At 39.8% G+C, this 16,859-nt stretch overlaps 1 protein-coding gene across 2 annotated transcripts in view; it reads left to right on the top strand.

Moving 5' to 3' along the window:
- CIP2A (cellular inhibitor of PP2A) overlaps positions 1-16,859 on the top strand; it is a 28,493-nt gene that overhangs the window by 1,080 nt on the left and 10,554 nt on the right. The window contains exons 2-13 of one of the 2 annotated variants that reach the window (XM_028726719.2): positions 1,401-1,548; positions 3,645-3,757; positions 5,584-5,678; positions 6,918-7,014; positions 7,916-8,038; positions 8,310-8,455; positions 10,084-10,159; positions 10,857-11,081; positions 12,050-12,209; positions 13,000-13,141; positions 15,715-15,814; positions 16,688-16,806. In XM_028726719.2, coding sequence (XP_028582552.2) covers positions 1,401-1,548; positions 3,645-3,757; positions 5,584-5,678; positions 6,918-7,014; positions 7,916-8,038; positions 8,310-8,455; positions 10,084-10,159; positions 10,857-11,081; positions 12,050-12,209; positions 13,000-13,141; positions 15,715-15,814; positions 16,688-16,806 — 1,544 coding nt within the window. Of the gene's footprint in view, positions 1-1,400; positions 1,549-3,644; positions 3,758-5,583; positions 5,679-6,917; positions 7,015-7,915; positions 8,039-8,309; positions 8,456-10,083; positions 10,160-10,856; positions 11,082-12,049; positions 12,210-12,992; positions 13,142-15,714; positions 15,815-16,687; positions 16,807-16,859 lie in introns of both variants that reach the window. The other variant, XM_028726720.2, reaches the window with a different exon arrangement.

Genomic DNA, 16,859 nt, shown 5'->3' with positions numbered 1-16,859 from the left:
AACTCAGGATCTCATCACGGGTTTTTTCTTTTATTTATTGCACTTTATTCTATAGCTTGCTGTATTCCATGGACTTCGAATGGCTTAGGTAATTTCCCCCTAAATGTTAAAAGCCCTGATCTGTGGGATTCACAATCTGAACCTGGTCACACATTGTGGTTAACTATGGAGACTCTGCTCTGTACTTTCTGCTTCAGAGTTATGGATGGTGGTCACAGGGGAGAGGACCACCAGACTTATGGAACTTAATCTCTACTGCTTAATCTCTACTGAGGCTCCCTTGGATCGTTCTGAAATAAATCTATACAGGCAACTCCCAATTTACACAGCGGTTACATTCCAAAGCACCACATATTTAAGTGAAATTGCATATATTGCATGGTCGAACACATCAAACACGTCTAAGATGGTTGCCTGTATACACTTGTATTAAAAAAGGCATTCAGAATCAACTGATTTGGGAAATTTTGTTTAGGTGCTAGTTCTGATTGCTTTGGCTTTCCGGTTTGTTTATTTTTATTTATTTACAAACCCCTTTTGATGTTCAGAAAGGTGGAGGAGATAAATCTTAAATAGGGAACACCAAAATTCATTGTTTATCTGAACTACATTTCGCTTAATTGTAATCTTGACCCACTCTGGAAAGTGGGTGCTATGAAAGAAAGTGCTTATCCATAGGCATTTGGCAGTTCTTGTAGCACTGGAGCCTATATTGCTATTTTCGGTTGGAAGCCACTTGGTTAGTTTTTTTAATTAATTAAAATGTATAGAACAAGTCTGAAAATACTCTTATTGTAGTTAATAAATCTATGTAGAATTTCCACCAGCTCCCCAATTCTGTCTGCATACAGTATTCAAGTTAGAATTCTTGCAGATCTGATAGAATTCAGAGAAAAAACTACCTTTAGCCACTTCTTGAGAGCCTCAATTTTGTAAGCATCTAGGTTGAAGTGTTCTTCTGAGGGTGCACTCACAAGGACACTTTTTTCCAACTGTCAGTTTTGTTCAACTGTCATACTTTTGGAAGATGCTGTTAACATGTTATCTAGCTCTGGTGTGTTTATACTACTCGTAGAACTCTTTTTGGAAGTATGGTAAAGACATGACATATAGTAAGTTGTTGTGTATGTATTTGATTATGTACTTATTTCAAAGAATGGTCTTTGAAAAGAATGGCTCCACTCTAAATTAAGCCCTGCTAAGTTCTATTGATTTTTGCGAGAGAAAGTTAAGGATACTGTACTATGTCTTCACTTCATTGAAAGTGAGTTCATAGTTCACTTAGCTTTGTGGAAGACTGCTGTGTATTTACTAGAGTTCCAATATACTTAAGGAGTCTTTGGTTCAGTGTTACTATTTAGCTTCAGTTAGTAGTTACCATATTAAATACATTTTTCCAGGTCATCTCAGGATTGAAGCTGACAAGATTTTTTGCATCGAACCAGATTTTACCAAGTGAATGTCTATGCTGCTTAGTGGAACTCATTGAAGATCCAAATACAAGCCCCCAGTTAACCCTGAATGTGGTAGGCTTGCTCTCTCAACTGGGTAAGCCTTAAATACATTTGAGTTGCATATCCTGAGCTGTTTAATGCTTTGTAGGTCAAAATACTTCATAATTACAGATAAAGTGTAGTGTAAAACTTATGATTGGCTCTGATTTCTTGCAAACTTTTGTATATAACTTTCTCAGACACCACACTAAAATGTAATGTTAGAGTGTTCTGATCATCATAACCACAATTTCTTGGCTGGATATTTTTTTAAAAAAAGCATTTTAAAAATATTAAAGTTATTGCTTTTGTGCAGCTCATGAATGCAACAACTTAGTTATTGTAAGAAAAGCAGGAATACAAAATCAGTGTCTGGACTTAGTAATGCACTGGATGAGGTCAATAAACTGAAGCACAATCCTAACAAGATGGATGTGGGTGGGTAGTACATGGAGTCCAGGAAGTTGGTATTCACTTGCTCTGGATGGGAGCAGGTATACAGGGTGGGAGTAATCCTTGATCCATCATTGTCACTTGATACCTGGAGTGCCTTTTATTAACTATGACTGGTTCACCACCTGTGACAAGATAGCCTTGCCATGCTGATCACCACTCTGTTAGCCTGGTTGGAGTTCTGTAATATGTTGGGGCTGCCCTTTTAAGAGTATATGGAAGGGCATAACTCAGCTGCTAGAATTTTGACAGGTTTAGCCAGAGCTGTTCATATTGCACCTATTTTGAAAGATCTATATTGAAATCTGCTTCCAAGTCCAATTAAAGATGCTGATGCTTTTACCTTAAAACCTTGTAAGAATTGGAACCCACATTCTGGAGTGCTTCCTTCCATAGCAACCTCCCCAAGTCTTATCTTCTGGAGAGGCTCTGCTCCAAGTACCCTCTTTAGTATATGTACAGTATGTTGTGGTTCTGCAAGGAGAAGGCTCTTTGTTCAATGGTGCCACAAGTTTGGAATGGTGTCCTTATGATGGCATGGCTGGCACTGAAATTACGATGGCATGGCTGGCACTGAAACTAGCTTTGGTGCTAGTTGAAAACCTTCCTATTTGACCAAGCATTTTAAATTTTAGATGGCCTTTGGAATTGTGCTGTATTCTAACTTTTATTTTACTTTGTTTTGTTTATTTTTACGTTGTATTGAATTAATTGTATTCACACTTTTGTATACTTACACAAACTTTTGATGAATGGTTAAAAAATATTTTTAAATAAATGGGATGGTGATTTGAATGCTGCTGAGTGAGCAGCGATATTGTGTAAAGCTAGAGATATGTCAACATTGCTTTAGCAGATTTTATTGCAGATATGCCAGACTTTGGGGAAATATGTTAACTGGCCTTTTGTTTTAAGATGGAAATTTACTTGTTTCCAGTGTGTAAGACTAGATCTATAGAAGCAACTAGCATTTCTTCTTAATTTGCTTAATTAAGTTACTTTATATCCCAGCACATTTCAGGAAAATTAAAAAAATAGGTTCAAAGTCTCTTTATTAAAATATAATTGGCTGTTGGGTTTTTGCTTTATAAATTTTCTGAAATACAGTGGTGCCCCGCAAGATGAACGCCTCGCAAGACGGAAAACCCGCTAGACGAAAGGGTTTTCCGTTTTGGAGGCGCTTCGCAAAATGAATTTCCCTATGGGCTTCCTTCGCAAGACGAAAGCCCATAGGGAAATCTCCGGGACAGCGGGGAAGCAGTCTTCCCCACTGTCCTCGGACCTCCTCCGAAGGCTGGCAGCGGGGCGGAGAGACCTCCTCCCGCCACCAGGCTTCGGAAGGCTGTTCTGAATGTTGGCGGTGGGGAGGAAAAACCCTCCTCCCACCGCAAGCCCGGGAACAGAGGAGAAGTGCTGCGCGCCTTCCCCTTTGTTCCCGTACATGTCCTGAAGGCTTGCGGTGGGGAGAAAAGCCCTTCTCCGCACCGCCAGCCTGGCAAGCGGTTTCCATAGGAACGCATTAATTGATTTTCAATGCATTCCTATGGGAAACCGTGTTTCACAAGACGAAAAACTCGCAAGAAGAAAAAACTTGCGGAACGAATTAATTTCGTCTTGCGAGGCACCACTGTATTTTCTAATTGCCTTTGTTCTTGACGCGTTGCTTCTAGTGACTATGTGTGTATGTTTATATTTTAGTTTTGGATAATGAGATCAGAGAAGCCCTTCTGAATACTTACAATTTGTGTAGTGTCCTGGCAGGTGTGATTCATCGAAGTTCTATCAATCCCCTTGATCCAGTATTATTACAGGTAATATAATGCTTAACACTTCATATAGCGGGAATTATTTTTTGTAAGTAATGTAAAGCTTTAAAATTATTTTTAGCTATGTTTTGCCTTTCTTCTATGGAACTCAAAGCTATGTGCACATGGTTCGGGGGCAGGGGGTGTCCTCCCATCCAAGCACACATGATATCCAAACCTGCTTAGGTGTCCATGCCATCAGACTATAGCTGAAATGCAAATGTAGAAATTCTAATAAAATGTGGAAAAGTAATGGCACGCCTGCCTTACTTGATTTAAATAGATTTGTATCCTATAGCCATGGAACAATTATTTCTGCTTCATGTTCTTTTTGGTGTGAAATAATGGGTTAGTCTCATCTTCACTAAAACCAAAACTTGATTGACTACAGTCAGTGAGAGAAACTGTTTTGGTTTTATTCCACCCCCTTTCCTTGCCAACTACTGGTTTCACACCTGCACTTCAGTGATTAATGCCCCTTGATGATTAATAGTCTTAGGGTGCAATCAGCCAGGATGAGCACCTTAGGGTGAAGCACTTTTCTGGCTCAGCTAGCATTAAGTCCCCAGCCCCAACACATAACTTGCTCATCCAAGTGAGCCTAAGCTGGCTAAACCTAGGCCTGTGTAAGTCCCAAAAATGTGTTCTGGAGTGTTGCAGGAGCCTGACCATAGAGTGAGGACTTAGGCTGGATGCTAAGCCCATTCAGCTTGGTCATGTGAACTTGCAACTTGGTGTAGAACATTGAAAGGCATGTTTCCCCTCTTCCAGGCTTAAGCTTGCTTCATGACAGCTTCTTGTGCATGCAATTGAACCCTTAACCCAGTTGTTTTCAACCAGTGTGCCGTGGCACCCTGGGGTGCCTTGAATGATAGTCAGAGGTGGCAACATTGGTCTCTGTCCTTCTTTCCTTCCCTCCCTTCTCTGATGTCCTCTTGCATCTCTGCCTCCCAAAGGCTTGTGCAGCTGTATGTTGCAGCAGCCCTGGTTACAAACTCCCCAGGCAAATGGTGCTTCTGGGGTTGGTCATGGGGTGCTGGTTGCAGGAGCGGAGGCAGTCTTCGAATAAGCAAGCAAGTGGGTGAGGGAGGCCTGCCAGCCGGTCCACCAGCGCTTGCAGTTGGACAGACAAGTGGGAGGCCAGGCAGGCACTGTGCTGGCCTTTCTTGTGATTGCTGAGTGCAAGGCCTGCCTGGGAGCTGAGTGTCCAGTGCCAAAGGGGAGCCTCTCCAGCATGCAGGGCTGGCAGCGCCTGCTGCTGCTACTTCAGCCTCCCAAGGTAAGGTGCTGGCCTTTGGAAAGTCTTTGTTGATCCACTTAGGCTGAGGGCACCCTCTTTCCAGGCCCCTGGCAGGTGGCATGAGGAGGTACCTCTCTTTGGGGTTGGAGCAGGCAGCTCAGAGACCAGGAGTGGCTGCCTGGAAGACTTGCAAGGAGAGGGGAGAGGAGGCTAAGGGAACACTTTGCAAGGGAGGGTATTCAAAAAAGGGTGAGAGGCTGCCAGCTCCATAGGCAAGGGGTGACATAACTGGGCTCCTGAGTCCCACAGGGGTGCCACAGAAAGAATGTAGATGGTCAAGGGAGCTGTGGACTCAAAAACTTTGAAAACCTCTGCCTTAAACCTACTGATTAGTTGTATAAACTGAATTTTTAAAAGACTATTAATCATCAAGGAGAAATGATTTTAATAGTTTTGAAATAGTATATTGTCTAGTTCCTAAGCTGAAAATGGAATGCAATGGCTCTAATACAGATAAATACTTTTCTAATATCTAGAACCTCAATAAGTTATATCTTTTAGTTGTATCATAATTTGTTTTCCTCCCCTCAAGAGTATTCAACTGCTGCAGAAATTGACCTACAATGCAAGAGTATTCCATGGCAGTACTAATATTGATGACTTAATTTCATTTCTTATGCACCATATGTAAGTACCTCATAGGATTAAATCTTTATCTCAGTAAGACTACAATTGTATACTTGCTCATCTTGGAGTAAAAACTGCTGAGCTGTTTTCAGGGAGGTAGTTAAGGCATTGGGGCAGCGAGAGAGAAAGGGCAGGTGCATTTTAAGGAACAGAAGACTGTTATACTGAGGATGATAGAACAGGACGACCCAATATTTTCCAGCAGAGGTATATTCATAGAATCACAGAATTGTAGAGTTGGAAGGGACCACGAGGGTCAAATAGTCCAACGCCCTGTAAGGCAGGAAACGTTTGCCCAATGTGGGGCGCACATCCACAACTCTGAGATTAAAAGTCTCATGCTCTACCAACTGAGTTAGGAGATGGGAAGATGGGGCAGAGGTAGTGTTGGTGGGTAGAGCTGAACTTGCAATAAGCAAGTGAAGAGAGATGAATCTCCCTGCCCTCCTCTCCACTTCCCAGGTGGTTTCATAGAATCATAAAATCATAGAATCTTAGAGTTGGAAGGGACCCAAGGGTCATCTAGTCCAACCCCCTGCAATGCAGGAATCTCGGCTAAAGCATCCATGACAGACGGCTATCCAACCTCTACTCAAAAAACTCCAAGGAAGGAAAGTCCTATGCAGATATTTGCCATACCACTCCTGTTTAGTTTCAGAGGAGAGTTTAATTGGTCACCTTCAGGTCAGTCTCTAAAATGCACTAAAATAAAAGTAGCATATGTATTTGGGCAGCGTAAGAAGACATATAACTTTTGTTTTCAGTAAAATTAATAAAGCTAATTACACTTGGGTTTTCATTCTCTTTAGTGGCTTCTCTTCTGCAAGAAGTGTTAAGTCCTACCACTAAAGTCATTATGACACCAGCAGCTGGATGTGGGTGGGCAAACTGATAAGTGTTTTGAATGGCTTATGCTGCAATCCTGTATACACTAACCTTGGAGTATGTCCTGTTAAACTCAGTGGAGCTTACTTTTGTAGGATTGCACTCTGTGCATAATTATAAAGTGAGTAGCATATAGTTTGATAAATGATAGGTATAAGCATACAGCAATTCCAATGCAGGGATTTACTTGTGTTCTGCATGTGGGATCATTCTACTGATTTGGATAACAAAGTGAAAGTTGCTCTGAGGGGATAACGATTAAATTGAAGGAATCAGTTTTATAAGAAACGAAGTATGGAATTCTAATAAGCATGTTAACAAAGCAGATTGCTTTATTATGGGCTTTTATTTTAGTCAGTCTACAGAAGACGAGTTAACAATACCATGCCTAGGACTTATGGCAAATCTGTGTCGACACAATCTATCCATTCAAGCACATATTAAGTCATTGGTAAGAAACTTTCTTTATTGAAATCTTTTTGAAGAAAGGGGAGTCTAATCATTTGAGCGTGTGAAACATTAGCACTTTAAGTGAGCAAGTGGGAGTTGATTCTTTCTCTTGATCTTATATAGCAGATGAGCACAACCATTATCTCCAAAGAACATGGAAGAAATTAGAATTTCAAGAAATGGCTTGGTTAATCTGGGGAAATTTCCTTCTGTATTTACATATTTAGCAGAGGTGGTAAAGACATTTCCTGTGTACCTTCAAAACTACAGGACTATAGTTTTATGCTAATGAGCCCAGAGAAAATGATTACACTAATGTAATGCAGAAAAGAAGTCGAGAATGAGGACTTTCCACAGCACTTGGTTATGACTCCTCTTGCTTTTGATTATTTTAACAAACACTAGATCTAATTTTGGCCAAGTTCTTCGGTAAAGGTCTTTTATATAGATTTCATATTTCCTCACCCCCCCCCCTTAGCTATGCTAATATTTCTGAAATCCAAATCCTCAAAAAATACACTTCACTTCTCAGTGAACACCAGCATTTTGCAATCTTTCACAAATGTGTACGAATCTCATTGATTTCAGTGGAAATTTGCATATAAATAACTTCAGAGATGAAGTGTAAACTTTTATTTTCTTGAGTTGGCCATCCTGGATCTCTACTGTCCTTCACACTCTAAAGGTTTCTAAACATAGTTCCAAAGTAACATTTAAATAAAACATTAATGCAGTATTGGTTCCAGTGGATATTGGTGAAATGACATGTACATTCCGTGGGAAAGCAATCTTTTAATTAATCTAGTGAAATGGTAAGGAATAGAATATATTGACTTAGGCAGCAACAGGTTACACTCAAATGCAACTTTTTCTAGGAATGTTTTTTCTTCTCTTTGTACTAGACAAATGTGAAGAGTTTCTATCGTACTCTGATCAGTTTCTTGGCCCACAGTAGTCTAACAATGGTTGTATTCGCACTTTCAATATTGTCAAGTCTTACATTAAATGAAGAAGTTGGAGAAAAGGTAAGGATGTGTTCTTTTCTTCTTCTTTTAAAGAAATAGCTTTTACTTCAGGCATGTTAATCTTGCCGATAATAATATTTGTGCCAGGATGTGGAATTACACCAGCAACCTGTGCAGATCAAGTAATGCAGGCCTGTTATACTAACTATGCATATCTTTTTTCATCCAATTGAATCATATTTATTGCTATCATATTTCAGGTTTATAGGTTTGCAATGATATAGCTGGGTGTGTGATGGTTCATTATTGTAAATCAGAGCTCTTTGTTTAGCTTTTCCATTCCAGAAATATTCATCAGACTTTCCAGTTGATATTCAACATTCTTGTGAATGGTGATGGAACACTAACAAGAAAGTACTCTGTTGATCTTCTCATGGATCTTCTGAAAAATCCCAAGATTGCAGTTTATCTTACCAAGTATGTCTTCAAAATAAACCTAGCTACAAATATTCTTTTGGGGGCTCTCTGTTATTGTTCCTTAATTTGTGTGTCCATTTTTACACGTTTTTCTGTCCTAAGCTCTGTAATCATGTGGCTTTAAAGGTGACAGAAGCTACCGTATTTTTTGTCTCATAGGATGCTCCGTCCCATAGGACGCACGTAGTTTTTTGGGGGGAAATAAAGGAAAAAATTTCCCCCTTTATTTCCCCCCCAAAACCAGGTCAGGGAACATCGGTATGGTGGCGCTCCACCTCCCCGCTGTCCCCCGAGCTTGTGGGGCTGGCACTGAGGAGAAGCACGCTTCTCCCCAACACCAGCCTCCAAACCAGGTCAAGGAACAGTGGGATGGCGGCGCTCCGCCTCCCCGCTGTCCCCCGAGCTTGTGGGGCTGGCCGATGTCTGCCCGGTGCACGGGGCACTCTGCTTCAGTAAAAGATTATGACGGCCACTGTTTCATTCAGCACCATTTTAGAAGATGTATTCCCTTCTGTTTGTGAAACAGGCCTGCGGAGTGGACATTTTCAATAATCATGCCCTTAGATGTCATTTCTCCCTCCTGCTGCCACTGAGAAAGAGCTGTAGATTATCCAGCTGCTTGACATTTTTGGTGTTAGCATCCATTTTATTCCCAGGAAGATGTGTCAATAAATATCTTTATTCCCTTGCACCAGAATATAATTTTATATCACTCGTGCCCATTCAACACATGTGGAATGTGCTTAGCTTTGCCTACATTGTTATCACCTGCTAGATCTGAAATTTCACCATATTGGAATCAACAGAAAATGAAATTATGCTCCTTTTCTCATTTTCAGTCAGTTCCTATAATGCTGTAATCAACAGCAGGTCTCCAGCTGTATTCCAAGAGCAGCAGAATCTAATTTTCAGAATAGATATTTGAAACATGTATGGCTTCCTAAATGGAAAGCAAATAGGTCCCCAGTATTCATACAGGCATGTTTTGCTGAGAGAGAAGTTCCAATTGACTCCTCTCCCATAGTGTTTCTATTCAAAGTGGTCCTTACCAGAACATTGAAATTTTAAGAAGTGGTGTCTTCATTTGTTTGCTTCCCCCACTCCATTCCCCATCCCTTTTTCCTTTTGTATGACATTTTTCTGTTTGTAAGCCTGTAGGCAGGGAGACCTCGTTTTTATCGATCTTATGTAAGTCTTTTTGGCCGAAGAGCAAGATAAAAATGCTTAAGTGACATCTGTGCATAGAACTGTCATATTTGCATTAGGTTTTATGTCTTGCTTAATTAGAATTGCCTTAATAACATGTAAGAATTTGAACTTATTTAATGTGCTGTGAATTAGACATTGGGATTGACACCCAGACTCAAAGACACTTGTTTGATTTATAGCATTGATATGCTGTGTTTGGGCTATTTTTACTCTTTTAGTTGGTGTATTAGCCCTTGTAGCCAGTCTTTTCTAGCACCACTTACTGTGACTCATTGACATTCTTCAATAGTTAAAGCTACAATATTTAAACTAAAAATGAGTTATGAGCAATACTCAAGAAATTCTCCTTTTGAATGTTGAGTAATGTTTCCAAAATGAAAAATATATTTCAACATTTTTTTTTTCTTTTAACAATGTAGATATGAACATTTTACCTCCTGCGTCACTCAGGTATTGGGTCTCCTTCATGGAAGGGATTCTGATTCTTCAGCAAAGGTACTTTACAGCTAAATATCTTTGTAGTGATACGCCTTAACAGAATCCAAATACTGAGCATTCTTACATCCATCCTTAACTTTAAGTAAATGCCTTGAAATATGGTGAAATACACTAATGTTGATACCTACATATTTTGGGCAGCTAGGCTTGTATGGATCATGTTGTGCTTTCTATTACAATAAGATTAAACTTTACTTACAAGCCAAGTAAGCCACAACATTATATGACTGAGTGTGTGTATTCAAATAAAACAGTTTGCAGATTGTGTAGAAAGTTACATCCTCATGTGAGGAAAATGTGTGTGTTTGAACTGTGGCTGTGAGGTTTATGCTCTGTTCAGTTCCTTCATATTTTGTGAACACTATTTCCACCATGCTTTTGTATAAGATCTCCCTGATACAGGCGCTGACTGACCGTAGGTCTGTGGAAAACCACAAACTTTACATGCAGAAAGTTCAGGCCCTGTCATCTCCTTTTAAAGTATCCCTGAGGGCAAAAGCGAGAGAACTGTAAACATTTGACATTTGCAGGCTGAATGGATCAGTGGTGTGTTTCCAGTATAATACAGACTTGTATATAGGAGGTCAGATTTTTGGCAGGTCCTTTATAGTTGTAACATGGGTAAAACAAACAGTTTATTTGTGTGTCGAAACTTTCCATTACTGTAATCTGAAAGACAGTCATTTCTGCTTAGGTGTTGGAGTTGCTACTTTCCTTCTGTTCGGTAACGGAACTCCGTCACATCTTGCGTCAGGCAATATTGGAGCCAAATAAGGCAAGCTGTGGAAGCACAAGACTTGCAACTCGATCTAAGCCTTCAGAGCCATCTGTCCTCTTAGTACATTGGTCAAACCAACCGCTAGAAGCATCCGAAAACTGCTCAGCTCTTGCGTTGCAGCTGTTCAGGGAGATATTTGAGGTACCGACTTCTTTTACAATTGGCTTCAAATGTCTTCTCAGCGAGCCAGTCCATTCAATGTGAAAATGAGGCACTTGCTCCAGCCTCATAGCTGTGCCACACACATCCCAATAAGAAACAACTTGCTTCACTTTTAGCCTTGTCATTTGGTAATATCGTTAAGCCCTTAGGTAGTTTTGTTGCTGGTAACTGTATATGAAAATAGCAAATGAAGCCAATGCAAAATAGTTCTTATATTTTATAAACAATATCCCAAAAGGTTCATATTTAACTTTTTTAAAAAAAAATACATGTTGCCTTTTGGCCACTCCCATTGGGTTATTGCTAGCCATTTGCATGTTTTTGCAAATCAATTGAAATTTGGGGTAAACTACCTCTATCTAGTGTTTGAGGGGGCAGTCTTTACACCTGGTGTTCTGTAAGTATATTTGCCTCATCTTGGCTCAGGGTGTTTTCATGAGTAGCCAGGTTAGGACTCCTCTTCATCAGCCCGGTGCCCATATCACTTCCTTGATAAGGAAGTGAAGTCTGATGTTTCTCCCCATGGGGTGGAAAGGAACAGTATGGAATAATTGTTTTTAAAGGAAGAGAGAGAAGATGTACATGGATCCTCCAACCTTTCTTTTCCCTTGATCTTAAGCCTCTGCTTAACAAGGCTTATGCGTCTTGTAATAAAATGTCTGCCACCTATAGTTTTTGCAAGTTCTTAAGCTTACAGTATAAAGACCAACAGTAGTGCGCTTGCCACTGCAAAATAGTGTAGTTAAGTTTCATCAGATTGGACTGAAATATGTTTCAGAATCTATCTTCTGTGAGAGAGAAAAGTAATCATGGGAATGGTATGTTTCATGGACCTTGAGATGAAGACTGAGTGGCTTTGGACTTAGAAAGCAGATTTGAGGAGGGGGTAGTATATATTATTTATCAGTTACCTGGGTACCAACAAGCATGTCATTCTTCTACTACAGGATGTTATTGATACAGGCTGCAGTGCTGCAGCTGAGCGCTTTGTGGATCTTCTTCTTCCTGTTCTTCTTGACCATATTCATTTGCCGGATCATGTCTTAGAAGACCTGTTGGCAAAGAAGAAGTGTGAAAGAATGATCGGGGCTGTTGATATCTTGAGAAATATCCTTGATCCACGTTCTCTTTTTTTTTTTATCATGAGCTTACCGTGAAACTATACTCAGTAGTCTGTAAAATATATGAAATGCATTTGATCTAAATAATACTTTAAACCCAAGACTTTGGTTAAAGAGGCAAACTATAGAAAAGGTTGCTCTTAAAATGGTTCAGGATAAAATATGGTGTCTATGCATTATATTTTGTAACTGGAATACAATGTAACGGTTAAAAGGGACTTTAGAAAGGTGATACATGTTTGAACAGTGTTTGTTAAAGACTGCTTTACAGTTTACACAAAAGATTCATTTTCTGCACAAAGCTAGCATTTGTCATGACAAACATAAGTGTGAAGAGTCATGTGTCTAAATATGTGAAGGGAATGTTCGGAAATCAAACAGTTGCACTTCTTGAATATGTATTTTCTGTGTTTTACGCATTTTCCTTTCATTATAGGAAATGTACATCCAGAAAAATATGAACCAAAAAGTGCCCTGAATTTCATGTGTGCATTAATGATTATATGATCAGAGTTTTTCTGGCATTTAGACAGAAATCAAGATCGATTAGACTAGCTTAGAGCTGCAAATTTCTGTTTGGCTTATTTATTTATTTTTAAATACATAATAGTTATCCAGTCTCTAAATTGTTGAAAAGTAATTAAGGAATAGCATCAGCCCTTATGAACACTACTTGGAGACTCCTAGTAAAGTACAAATGTTCTCCTGCTAAATATTTCCTTCTGTAAAAAAAAAAAATTCTTTCATTAGTCAGTTTTATCCTTAACAGAACCTACCGCTTTGTGCAGATGATACGCTAAAAATGCATGTTACTAAGGCTCTAACAGCTAACAACTGTACATCTTTAATTGAATACCACTTTACATGCAGTGGGATTGACTTCGGCTTTGGGACAAAGGTAATGGACTCTGAACTGAGGTAAGCACCTTTTGCTTAAAAACCCTTGGACCAATCCCATAGGTTCAGTCTTCTTAAGGATACACTTACATTATCTTTCTTTAGGGGGAAAATAGCCCAAACATATAGATTTTGTTCATTTACAACACCAAGCCACGTGTAAGCTACAACAAGCTTGAGCAAAGCCTCAGGTTCATGCAGTTCGCTTCCCCTTTTGCCCCTCCTGCGGTCAAGTTCTGCAACTTTTAGTTTCACTTTCTGCAAATATTGACTGCTCATGTCCTACAATCAGCAGTCCATGTTTTAAAACAAACTGTAATCAGTTTCAAAAGGAACCGGTTTCAAACCCTGGGTTATGTCGCTGGCTTTTAAAAACCATATCAAATCCAAACTCTTCTTCTTCTTCTAAAATACAACCAGCCAGGATCCACTGAAAGTAAAATAAACACTGCAGAAGGCCTGGCTGCATGAGAGGGGGAAGTGAGCATGCCCGGTGGCTTAACATTGACTGTTGTTGAGCCCTAGCAGTTGGCAAGATATCCTTGAAATTGAAGGCTTTCGTTTTAATTACAATATTCTGAAGTTTCTATTTATATGGATATGCATTTGAAAGGAATAAAGGTGTTCAAGTTTTCCATTTATACATAATTTTAAACAGGCAAATAGGGTGGGGTGGGGGAATGTTATAAGCATCATCACAGTAATACTGTGTCACAGCAGGCCTCTTTCAATTAAGAAAAGAACTCAAGACATCTTGGTATGCAAGGCAGATTGACTATTACATATGCAATGTTTGATTTAACCTCCAAGGGCAAAAGCTATGTAAATGAAAGACCCAGTGTCAGAGCAAAGAGCAGTGTAAGATATAAATAGCTGGTTCAAAGTTTCACAAAAGAAAATCTGTTTGTTACTTTTTTTGTTTTTTTGCATTTCAGTTTTAAAAAACAAACAAAAGTAGTTTTATTAAAAAATATATATTTTATTGTTACAAAATTGTACACACACAAATCATAAAGCATGACATGACTAAGAAAAAATGGGTCACGGCGGGGTGGGGGAGATACGAAACATTATTTTACAGTACATAATAATGAGGTGATAACAGTAAACCACTGAAATGAACTTGGAGAACACAGAGTAATAGGAGTGAGCTAATGAGAACTGCCTGCTTATCTAGGCCATATTGCAAAATACATTGTGAGTATTTCTTGTCTGTGTGCTGTTTCATTTGTATACAATAAGCACACAGTTTACACAGGGATTACAGTATTTTTCGCCCTATAGGACACACTTTCCCCCCTCCAAAAATGAAGGGGAAATGTGTGTGCGTCCTATGGGGTGAATGCAGGCTTTTGCTGAAGCCTGGAGAGCGAGAGGCGCACCGACCCCTCTAGCTCTTCAGGAAGCTATCCGCAAGCCTCGCGCGCCCAGAGCACGCCCCATGCTTTGGGCAGATGTCCGCAAGCCTCGCGCGCCTGGCGGGAGGTCCCGGCGCGCGCGCTAGGCTTGGGGCAGCAGCCTGTTCTGGTGGCTGGGGTCGGGGGAAGCTCAGGCTTCCCCCGCGCCAGCCCTGCGCCTGGGGGGGAAATAATTTTTCCCCCTTTATTCCCCCCCCCCACCAAAAAAAAACTAGGTGCGTCCTATGGGGCGGTGCGTCCTATGGGGCGAAAAATACGGTACCTTCCAGCAATCATGCCTAGAGCCAAAATCTCATGTAGTCAAAACACATTGGGTTCAGTGGCAGGTGGGATTGCCAAAGCCTTTTTCCTGGATGCCCACCCCCTTTTTATTTTTTGCCAAGCACATAAAGCTGAATGTGCCCAAGTTAAATGTGAGTAAGTTGCGGGCTTACTGTATTTAATAAAATCACACAATACAGTATGGAAATAATCTTGTTTTTTTCTCTCCATTTGGCACCATGAATTTTTGCAATAGCTTGCCCATTATGGCTGTTTGCCAGACTATATTATACCAGTGATCAATATTCATTAATTGCAAGGATTCCCAAGTTCTGGCTATAACTTTTCTAGCTGCTGTTAATAAATTTGTTCTTAATTCCTTGCTTCTTACTTGGTCCATATTCTGAAGTATACAAATTAAGTAAGGCTTTATTGGGATTTTATGAGCTGTAATCTGAGATATCTCTTTTGAAACTTCTAAAATTGTTCTATTTGTGAACATTCCCACCACATATGTTAGTATGTGCCTATAATTTGGCATCCTTTCCAACATAACAGAGAAGGAATGGATCCTTTTACTGGATGACATCAATTCTACCATATGGCTAAGTTGGCTTGCTTCATAGGTGGTTTTAATAATTCTAATCATTTTTTGATTCATCAGGTGGGCAGAACTCTGCAATGTAGCCAATCACAGTGGAGCTCAGTGTCAGTGTTGATCAATGAGCCCCACTTGCAAAGGAATAATCTGAAGCTCTTAAAGCTTCTAATTGTTCCTTTGAAGACATGTCCTTATCTGCCCCATATCAGATGTCAGGTTTGGGGTAGGTGGCTGCAGTGTTGATGTGACATGCTAGTCATTGCTGGAATTTATGGTGTACAGTAACTTTTCTTTTAATTATCACCTTTTTTCAGCAAGCTTGCTGCTGATGCAATCTTAAAAACACTGGATCTTATGAGCAAGCTTAAGCAGCTAGTTTCTAACATGGAAGTCAACTTTTACAAAGTTCTTCAGGTAAGGTTTATTTGATCATTTAAATGCCTGTTAAGATAGACAGTGTACATAATTATGTCCATTCTGTGGTAGTGACTAACAGTATCTACAGACAACATACTAGCTGCCATTCTTCAAATACTTACCTTTTCCATCATAGCCAGACTGCAACCTTTTTAAGAAGTGCATGGCAGTGTTTTGAATCCAAAGGTGCCTTGTATGCATAGAAATGGCCTCTACATCCAAACTCTCCCAATTCCCTGCTTTCTTCTGTCCTGTTCTAAAGGGTCACTTAACCTTTAGGAGCTTTTGTGGGTGCAAGAAGGGAGGGGCCAGGAAAGCCCCACTATATAAGTGGAGTTTTGCTCACACTTCCCTTGATTCAACATAATTGTTGCAATTTAATTTTAGTGCAGTTTCATTTTTAGAAGAGTATTGCCTATAGCACGGGGTATGCTTTTATTCATTCAATCAATCAATCAATCCATAGATCTCAGGGCAGTTTACAGCATAAAAATACAAGATATAAACACAAGATAGATAATAAAACCAAGGGCAAAAAAATTCCCACAAACCAATAACCCCTCCCACAGAAACATTTTAAAGGGTCTAGGGTGTTAATCATCCAAAGGCCTGGTTGCAGAGTGTAGCTGTACAGTGGCAGCATTTGAGATCTTCCAATAGAATTGAGCAGATCTGATTACTTTCCACATCTTCTGCTTCAACTCAAAATATCCCAGAGGAGGCATTAAAGGTTGAATGAAAGAATGCTTCATTAAGAATGCAACAGATAAAGTGAACGTGTTTATCACTTGTTTTTCCTTCTTGTGTAATATATTTGTCTAGCTGCTTAAAATAATTGCTTATCTGCACTCACAAGTGGTTTGTGTCTAGGACCAACGTTTGGTTACACCTTTGGCTTTTGCTTTAACATCAGACCACAGAGAGCAAGTGCAGGCAGGACTTAGAATTCTGTTTGAAGCAGCACCATTGCCAGATTTTCCTGCCATAGAGTGAGTTTCTTATTCTTCATATTTTTAAAAATTGTCTTGTGTTAAAAGTTTAC

The sequence above is a fragment of the Podarcis muralis genome, chromosome 4, assembly GCF_964188315.1.
Source record: "Podarcis muralis chromosome 4, rPodMur119.hap1.1, whole genome shotgun sequence".
NCBI lineage: Eukaryota > Metazoa > Chordata > Lepidosauria > Squamata > Lacertidae > Podarcis > Podarcis muralis.
This window is presented reverse-complemented; position numbering and strand designations above follow the sequence as displayed.